This window comes from Augochlora pura, chromosome 7, assembly GCF_028453695.1.
Source record: "Augochlora pura isolate Apur16 chromosome 7, APUR_v2.2.1, whole genome shotgun sequence".
NCBI lineage: Eukaryota > Metazoa > Arthropoda > Insecta > Hymenoptera > Halictidae > Augochlora > Augochlora pura.
This window is the reverse complement of record NC_135778.1, coordinates 12,356,539-12,366,422: the sequence shown is the minus strand read 5'-3', so window position 1 is coordinate 12,366,422 and position 9,884 is coordinate 12,356,539. Positions and strand designations below refer to the sequence as shown.

The window sequence follows — 9,884 nt, the reverse complement described above, 5'->3', positions numbered from 1 at the left end:
GTGCCGTGGCGGTGTAGGTATAGGCAAAATAATGATCGGTACTGACGTCTGTTCACAGTCTAATTACAGGACGCGATTTTTATATACAACCAGTTACTTTGCGGTGTACAGAGGAATACAAAAGGGCACAGCCGATTAAGATGGTCAAAACTGCCCTTAGAGGTTTTTCAATGAGTCATACACCGTTCGTTATTTATTACCATATATTGTTCTTTACATTTCGTATTGAAGAATCGTTACTACTTTATTAAAGATATTGTTTACCACTGTTATCAATTGTGCACTACACCTCATTCAACATGATGTAATTTATGGCTTCTTACATTCCTATTTCAAAGATGCAACTCTAAAAATTGAAATAAGAGAAAAAAGTATCACGCATAGAAATTACTCGCTTATATACAGTGACCCACAAATTTGTTAGTACGTCTTTCAACGCGCAATAACTTTCTTTCATACTTTCTAAATGTCTTGATTTCTTTCAAATGACAGAGAAACTAGTCTATTAGACTATGGATAAAATGCTCTTCTTATAATTTCGCTATTATTTGGAATGACAAATAAAATATAAAGAACATATTTTTTAATCTTTTTATCCGGACCTATAAGAAAAAATTTAAAAAATGCCTTTTGTAAATTAGTCTCTCTAGCGTCTGAAAAAGATTCCAGTCATCTAGTCCAGTTTTAAAAAATATTATTGCATTTCAAAAAGTGTAGGAACACTTGCGGGCCACTGTAAGTTGCATCCCCCCCGTCGGTGAAAATCCATATTTCCCGCCGGATCAAAAGAGAGAGTCGCGTTACGAAAAAATCTATTTCCCTAATCCTTCATTCGGTAAAACGCGAAAGGTACACCAATGTTTCAAAAAGCAAAACGATGGCCCGCAACGATATTGCAGTTGTGCCGCGATTCAATTTACGATTCCGCTGGAACGACTGACTCGTTTATGTATTTTGCGAGGTAACACGGAAGCGGATAGCGGGACCGCACTGGTAAGCAGGCACACACGGCGCACGCGACATATTTCGAAGCGTCACGTCGCGGCCAGGTAGAATACTGCACACCGTCAGAGATAGCAGTAATATCGAGCGTTCGGATCTCGCTCATCCCCAGAGTCTCCGACTCTCGCGCAACGAGAAGTATAGGCGAAGATAAATTCGGCGAGCGGGCGTTGAAATGATAACACGGTGAAAGTGGAACAGCGAATGTTTTCGCATTGTTGCATCTAGTGACTTGAATGCAGAAGCTTCAATCTAGAGGTTTAAATCTAGGAGCTTGTATGTGGTTGCTTGAATCTGGAAACATAAATCTGGAGACTCGAATGTAGTGATTAGAATCCGCAGATTCGAATAGAGTGATTCGAATCTAAAGGCTTGGATCTAATGGCTTGGATCTAGAGGCTTGAATTTTGAGGCTCGAATTTAGAGGCTCGAATTTAATGGCTTGAATCTAGAGGCTCAAATCTAGAGGCTCCAATTTAGTGGCTCTAATCTAGAGGCTCAAATCTAGAGGCTCCAATTTAGTGGCTCTAATCTAGAGGCTCCAATTTAGTGGCTCTAATCTAGAGGCTCGAATCTAGTGGCTCAAATCTACAGGCTCGAATCTACAGACACGATTGTAAAGGCTTGAATCTAGAACACTGAATCCAGAACACTGCATCTGGAAGTTTGAATCCGTAAGTTTGTATCTAGAGGCTTAAACCTAAATGGTTGAATTTAAGGGTACGGATTTAGGTGCTTAACACTTTATTGATAGTCTATAAATTAGTTTTTTGTCCCCAACATTTACAGATCGGTAGCCTGTGAATCAGTTGTAATGGCAAACAATAATTTGTTACCTATAATTAAGATAGAAATATTAGATTGTACTGTTGTTGTTCAAAAAATTGTACACAAAAAACTAGAACCGATTCTTATCACTCCATCCATGTTAACGCTGTCGCAAAAGTAGGGTAAAGTATTATTATCATTATTACTAGCCCCAATTTTTACAAAACGAAGGATTCGAGCCAAAACGAAGCCGATCTTCCATTTTCTTTTCATCATAGATTTTTTATCATTATTGGCTATGTTATGCACTGAACAAGAGATTAAGTGTAGCTTCTGACGCATTTTGGCATATAAAAATATAAAAATATTAGTAAAGTAAATATTAGTAAAGTAAAAAGTTTTGAGCCTTTTTCGTTAGATGCCTTTAGTGAGCCATATCTCACAATGTATACTTTGCATCTTGTCATTCTATACGGCGATTTAAAGGCGATATAACGCTTCAAAAAAGTTGTGTAACCGTTTTTTATTTAGTGAATCCACTTGTGTGTTAGAGCGTTCCAAAATGGAGGTAAAAAAAGGAAAATTCAATACATTTTTCAATATCAATACGACCAAGGGGAAAAAACAGAGCAGACGGCCAAAAAAATTTATGCTGTATATGGATCCAATACAGAATCGAATGCATCAGCAAAACGGCGGTTTCAACGCTTCCGTTCTGGTAATGTGGATGTCGAAGATGAAACATGTTCTGGTATGCCACACGTCGAAAGTGTTGATAAAATCATGGAAATCACGAGTCAGATCGGCATGGGAGCACTTATTCCATTGCTCAGGAACGGAAGATTAGTTAGAAAAACGTTTGAAATCATTTGCATAAGGCTGGTCTCAAAAATAAGCTCGATGTATGGGTGCCATACGAATTGATGCAAAAGAACCTTTTGGAGCAAATTGGTGCCTGCGATTCTTTGCTGAAGCGTAACGAAATCGACCCATTTTTGAAGCGAATGGTGACTGGAGATGAAACATGGGTCACATACGAGAATAACAAGCGAAAAAGATCGTGGTCCAAGCGTGGTGAGCCGACACAAACGATCACCAAGCCCGGATTAACAACCAAGAAGGTTTTACTGTGTGTTTGGTGGGATTGGAAAGGAATCTTCCACTATGAGCTACTCTCATCGGACTAATCACTCAATTCGGACATATACTGTCAACAACTGACCAGACTGAAGCAAGCGATCGACGAGAAGCGTCCAGAATTGGTCAATGGGAAGGCCGTTATTTTCCATCAATACAACGCCAGGCCACACACATTTTTAACGACACGCCAGAAGCTCCATGAGCTTGGATGGGAGGTTATATCGCACCCGCCGTATAGCCTAGGCCTGGCACCAAGCGATTATCACCTGTTCAAGCATTTGCAAAATTTTCTTGATGGTAAAAAACTGGCGTCGAAAGGGGCTTGTGAAAATAAGCTGGTGAAGTTTTTTACCAATAGGGACGAGGATTTCTTCAAACGCGGAATTATGAAATTGCCTTCAAAATGGACAAAAGTTACCGAACAATATGGCACATATTTGATCTGAGTCGGATCGTTCTAATTTTGTGAATTTCATCGTCGAAATAAAGGGAAAAAAGGCTCAGAACTTCTTACTTCGCCTAATATTTATGGTGAAATAATCACCCGGTAAAGTGTTAAATATAGAAACTGGAATTTAGAGAATTGAATAGAGAAGCTCCGCCGTAGATATTTGAATCTCGAATCTTGAATCTAGAGGCCTGGCTCTAAATGTCCCGCGTTTTCGTCAAGCATCCCTCTTGCAACACGTGCACCCGCTGCAGATTGCCGATCGCTAAATGGCGCCGTTATAATTATCGTTAAACAACGTGCTTGGCGCCATCGCGACCTGTCAGGTATCCACAGCTGTCGCGACGTTCGTCGCGACGTGACGATCCTACACCTGCGGACGCGTCAAACCTCCGGTGAAGTATTGCCCGGAGCATTCGGGCGCAACGATCGCCATGAATGTGGCATGATAGTCACGCTTTAGAGAACTTCAATAGAGCTGCGAAGGACAGCTGTGCGAATTGATTCGGCTGCACAGTTGTGACTAGTTTCGACGCCTAAGCCCGCGGAATATTAGGACCCGAGTGAGCAAGATTGATTAGAGGATGGTGGTGAGTTTTTGAAAAATCGCTTTCATGCAAATATTCTTCTAGTTACCGGGTGTTCTAGCATTCAACGCAAGTCGCGAGCTATGGGAACTATCAATTCTGATGAAGTCTATCGCAATACTTGCAAGAAGAATTTACATCGCATATCTAAGAAGGAGAGCAATTTTTATTTCTATCTGGATGACATAGGATGATATTATGCATTGGAGGAAGCTCTGATATCAATATTAAATCAGTACAAAATAATTTATAAATTCTTAATTAAAAGATTTGAAAAAGCATAGCTTCGTGTGTAACTTTTACAATTAACTTCGTACAAATTAATCTAAGAAGTTTCAGTCTTTAATTTTAGGTATAAAGATCATTCACCCCGAAGCAATTTTGAAAAATCTTGGATCAAAAGTCACTCCTGACGACTGAGTTGTAATGTTTCTTTTTTAATTTATTTAGAAATATATTATCAATATTATATAATCCTTCTATAAACTCGCACAGATTTTATCATCATCGCCGACTGTTTGTAAGGCATAATAACAAAGTTCAATTCAATAATAACAAAGTTCATTCAAAACTTTGGTCTAAAATCTTCGACCATTTGTGCGTCTCGTGATTTTTACATTATCCGCCGAGAGTTTCAACGTCTCATTTGTTGACCCAAATTTCATTAATATTCCGCGATACGAAGGTCGACCGAATTAAGTGCTATTGTCACGGCCACACTTAAGAGTGACATAGTTAAGCTTTGAACATTTCGTAGACCATGCTACACTTTGCTTTCTACAGACTGCGCGCACTTTGCACGCCGGTGTTCACGGATTCAAAGTGGCCGCCTCGTATAATTCCGAAACTTTGTAAGTCTACTCTGGTATTCTACGAACCCGCGGCAGAACTTTAGAAATTTTCACTTGCAAATTCGGCGCGAAAAATTTTGAAAAGATTTCTGGGGAAGGACGCGGGAGATACAGGACGCGCGAACGAAATGGATAGCGGCGCTCTCTGTGGCCGGATGAAAAATTCGTGTTCCTCCAGTGATCGAGGGTTATCTTCGTACGTACACTAACGTAGACCTTAGTTATACATACTCGGTGAAAATTTGTTTGCAAGTTTGACAAAAATGTCGAGACGTCTTCGAGAATAACGCGATTGAATGAAAATATAACCTATGTAAAATTTGAAATTTTTTAATTTCTGTGATTCATTTTTCGACATTATAATCTATCGTTATGATTTACTTTTCTGGTTCTCTGAATTCGTATTTTCACGAACAATAACAATATAGAAAAAGATATGATTGCGTTAAAAAAATACATGATTATTAAATTTCAAAAATTAGCCTTATTGAAAACATTTTTTCTCACAAATGACGATAATAATCATATATGTTTTTCTGTTTAAAGAGATTATCTTTAGATATTAGACTACCTAATATAAATAAAAAGTAATTCTTAAATAATTAAAGTGTAGGAGTAGGGAATCTGGAGGAGTTAAAAATGAAAAAATTCTTATTGTATAAAAATATGCTTTTTATAAATTCTATGAAGTAAAAGTCACACATCTTTCATTAAACTATGTTTTATTAAATTGCTAAATTGTTTCATGTTCCAATATAATTTGTAATATATATTGTCTTTCCTCTTGCTATATTCTTCCGTAAGCTTATCCTCGCGCTTAGCAATATCTGTTATCTTCGTTAATCGACGATTTTAAACGCGCACGGTGGCCGATATTTTCTTCCATCCTCTTTCGCAATATTTCGAGTCTCGTAACTGAAATTTTATTGACATTAATTTATCGACGGTCCGTTATTAAATTTTCGACAGGGGAACGTCGGGAATGTTTGACCGAATTCAATTTTGCCCGTTGTTATTATTACAGCTCCTGTTAATGGATAAAACATTTCAAATATTTTACTTCCCCGATGAAATACGAAAGGATAGGTACGCGCGCTGGGATGTTCGCGGGCGTTGAAAATATAACAAGTGATAAATTACTAATCGTCAAAATGATCGGAAAATGCGAGAGACGCGCGTGGCCACCCCCCCCCTCCCTCGGGGACCACAGCGGATCGAAACAAAATGGTAAATATTCGTGGGACCGATAGTGAGTAAAAGCAGATGTTGCCGGTCAGGTTGTGTTTCACCGTAGTCCGTAATGAACGACTACGTGAGAGACTTTCTAAGCGCATAGATGCACGATTGGTACTCGAATTGCGAACACGTTCATCGAACCATAAATTTTCGACCTATTTCCGCAGCCGGCAACGGTTAGGTTTGTTTCAAATAATGGCAGTCGTTGCTGGTAGCTCTATTAAACTTTTAGACATAATGAAGAATGGCTCGTGCTTTTATAGCGGCACGAATATAGGGCAGTAGAGCCAATTACTGTGACCAATTGCTGTGCTTTTCGTTTATTTCCGGGTATAATTAACTTCGCGCAAATAAGGCACACTGTATTTTCTGATTACAAATTAAACGAAATAAAAGAATACAAGAATTTAATATTATTAGCTAAATTTAATTTTGACTATGATTCGCAACGAACTAAAAGCACAGAAATTAGCCATAGCATCTTTAATTATAGCATCTCTAATCATAGCATCTTTAATCATAGTATCTTTAATTATAGCATCTTTAATTATAGCATCTTTAGTCATTGCATCTTTAATCATAGCATCCTTATGTCGATCATGACATTTATTATATTATAATTTTATACTCCAGTCAATTCGTCTTGCTTTCGCCGTCTATACTGCAACACGAGGCTGCATCTTCGAGACGGGCTATCCGTGACCAGCATGCCGCAACCGGTCACAAAATTGGAATTCAAACTGGTCGGAGCACAATCGAGAATGACAGTGGACGGCACTCGGGCCTCAATCGAACCAATTAAAAGCTCGGAAGGCAAAGAATGGGTCGTTGAAAACTTGGCCAGCCGGCTGAAGCCGCTAGCGGAGAATCACCGGCAAATTATTCGAATATTAAGCAGGCCAATAACGTCCCTCGTTGATCAGGCTACGACCGACCCAGTTCCATCAACGTGGAAGCCGGTAAGTTCGCCATTTTGTCGACGGTTATAGCCGGCTCACGAACCCGTCGAACAATTCCATCTCCCGTGGAGGATGTACGGTTTGCTAGTGTGAGATTCGAGCCAGCTTTCAGTAGTATGGGATGGTGATTAGCTTGGCAGAAGGCCCCCATTCGCGGGGCTAACGTAGCGAAGTCGTAGCAAGCGCGGGGAGGACGATGGGAGGACGAGGACGAGGACGAGGACGAGGAAGAGGCGGCGGGGGGGGGGGGGGGGGGGGGGGGGGGGGGGGGGGGGGGGGGGGGGGGGGCTGGTGAGGCTGGGATCTGGATCGGTCGTGTTAAGTAGCATTTAATTGAACGCCCTATTCAAGTTCGTTAGTACACCGGCGCAGTTATAGCGTCGTAGAACGGCTGCCAGCGAACTATTAGTAAGAGTTTAATTATAATTACCGGGAGCCGGTAATGCGATATTGGCGGGCTTATCGGAGCCGCGGCGTAAACATTCGCGGGTAATCCGTAGGAGGAGCACCGTCGATCCGAAGACTGATAAAAAGCGGCCGGTGTACGGGAAGAAACGATCGGGCCGGGCTCGTAAGCGAAAGAATTCGCTGCGTACGCGGCGCCTTTGACGAGAGCTGCCCCGGCGGAAAAAGCTCGAGGACGAAGACAGGAGGCGCGGCCGGACACGTCCGGAGATAATTACGTCGATTACGGGGCGAGTTTCGTGGCAAATTTGCATTCATGCGCCGTTCCATCGGGCCGATCGAGGGACAGGTTCCCGGACCGGCGATCTGCCGATTAACTCGTCGTTGGCGCGACTCTAATCCGAGCATCGACGTCTTAATTGACCGTGGCTGGGGGGATAAGTGTCTTGTATTTAAAGCGGCGGAACTGTCTTGCGGCGACGCAACGACGGCCCCGTTAACGCTTGTATAATCAGCCGATTGTACGATTCCGCGTGTAAGTCAACGGTCGTAAAGTATCCCCGGTGTCTATTAGGCTTTAATACAAGCTGGTTCTTTGACGCGACATCACTCGGAACATATGTGCAAGCTATTTACATAATTATCCCGTTCACGGGTTTCGCGTAGGTGTGTCTTATTAGGAACAACCACCCTTTCGTATTTTCGCATTCTCGTCGAGTTTTCGCTTCTTTGGACTAATCAGTTCTTGCGGATAATTCGCTGCATACATTAAGGCTTTGCAGAATAAGTACCTGTTACCGACGTGTCCGAGTTAATTATAACTTGTACTTCTACCATACCTAATCTGTAGAATTTATATCAAGACGTTCGACGTAAACAGTTGTTGTAGAATGCACAGTAATTGGCGAATTACGTTCAATATATTATGTATTATGTATTCGCTCGTTTTGTATTGAATTTTAGTAGTGGACAAAATTTGTTTTGAGACACGATGCAAGAATTTATTTATAAGTAATTCATTAATGCACAATTCGCAATAGTATAGCAGCAAATATTTTCCGAAAATCGGACTCGCAAACATGGCGTAAGTAACACTTTCCTCGTTGTTAGAAACGAGAGGTGTTACTGTTTATTACCTGTGTATTGTTTACTGGCCGAGTTCAATCAATTTGTAGTAAAACTATATTTTACTTTCCTTTCTTTTCAAACATTTCGCCATGTGTAGATTATATTTTAAGAGATTAGTTAAAATTTTCAAAAATATGACTCGCGTCATTACGATTTTAACCTAATTATTCCCAAGGCATACCTAATAGACTAGGATAGTAGATCAGAATACTATGGGGAGATCAAATACTGTCCCTCTGGTTTGTATTCTGTAAATATTCTTTATTAACCCTTTGCACTCGAGTGGTGACTCTGAGGCACCACTAAAATTATTCTATTACGTTGCAAAAATAATTTTTGTAACAATAAGGTTTAGATTTGAAAAATTATCAAGTAGTAAAACTGTTGGCAGAAGTCACAAGAATAAATTTTGTATGCATAAAAATTTATTTTGTTAAATAGAATGGAAATACCACGAACTAGAAAAATTATTTCCGATTTACAGTTAAAATGGCTCCGAGTGCAAAGGGTGAAAACATAGATAAAACTTATTTCTTTTTTAAGTGAAAGAGTCAAAAATTCTTTCATTCTCTCCAACGCTTTGTTTTCGAGTATATTTAACGTTGTACTAAAAATGAACAAACTGGCAGAATGAAAAAGTTTTTTTAGTAAATATAAACAAACCAGAAGTGCTGCCCATCCCACAGTTACCAACTCGACCACCCTCGTTGTCCGCGTGACCCGGTCTCTCCCGACAAGTGTTAATCAGTCGAATGGCAATTTTCATTTCCCCGGTAGCGAGGTGTTGTTGCCCTCGGGGAATCGCGACAGCTCGACGCGTGCGAGTGCGCGTCGAAAGGATTACCGGGCCGCGCGAGCACGATATTTTCTGTTTCTCTTAACAATCTCGAGAACAAGTGGCTGGGGACGACTGGGGAGGGCGCGCAGCAGGTAGGGGGCAACGGAGTGGATTTCAGGTAGCGTCGAAGAGGCCTTTTAGAAAATCACGAGTCGGAAGCGAGTGCGAGCGTGTGTTCAGCGCGAGCGCGCGCGCGCGCGACTGCTCCCGGAGAAGAAAAGAACAAAGAGGGCGACGCGAGCGACCGAGTCACGAGGAATAATAAAGATCGGAGAGGGGTGTAGGCAGGGTGCCCGAACGCTGCCGGTGGGAAGGCGGCCACGGTGAAAGGAGGGCCCGCCGTTTAAATCGCGATTTTTCTAGGCGCGCCGTGATTCGCGCGCGCCCGCCTCGATATATATATACCAACCGATGTTTAACAAGGCCAATCGCGCACGATCGACCGATGTGACAATTAAGAGCATATCGACTGCGTCGCTGGATTCGTTGACTCTTTCAGCCCCCCCCCCCCCCCCCCCCCCC

The 9,884-nt window shown here is 41.4% G+C and overlaps 1 protein-coding gene across 1 annotated transcript; it reads left to right on the top strand.

Annotated features, from left to right (window-relative positions):
• The first annotated feature begins 2,332 nt into the window (after positions 1-2,332).
• LOC144473553 (histone-lysine N-methyltransferase SETMAR-like) lies at positions 2,333-3,356 on the top strand. The gene is made up of 4 exons (XM_078187507.1): positions 2,333-2,338; positions 2,444-2,521; positions 2,649-2,899; positions 2,996-3,356. The coding sequence occupies exons 1-4, from the start codon at positions 2,333-2,335 to the stop codon at positions 3,354-3,356; spliced, it is 696 nt and encodes a 231-aa protein (XP_078043633.1).
• The last annotated feature ends 6,528 nt before the right edge of the window (positions 3,357-9,884 follow it).

Coding starts and splice junctions, on each gene's coding strand:
- LOC144473553 (XM_078187507.1), top strand. Junction 2,522..2,648: donor CGAAGATGAAACATGTTCTG/GTATGCCACACG, acceptor CATTTGCATAAG/GCTGGTCTCAAAAATAAGCT. Junction 2,900..2,995: donor ACAACCAAGAAGGTTTTACT/GTGTGTTTGGTG, acceptor ACAACTGACCAG/ACTGAAGCAAGCGATCGACG.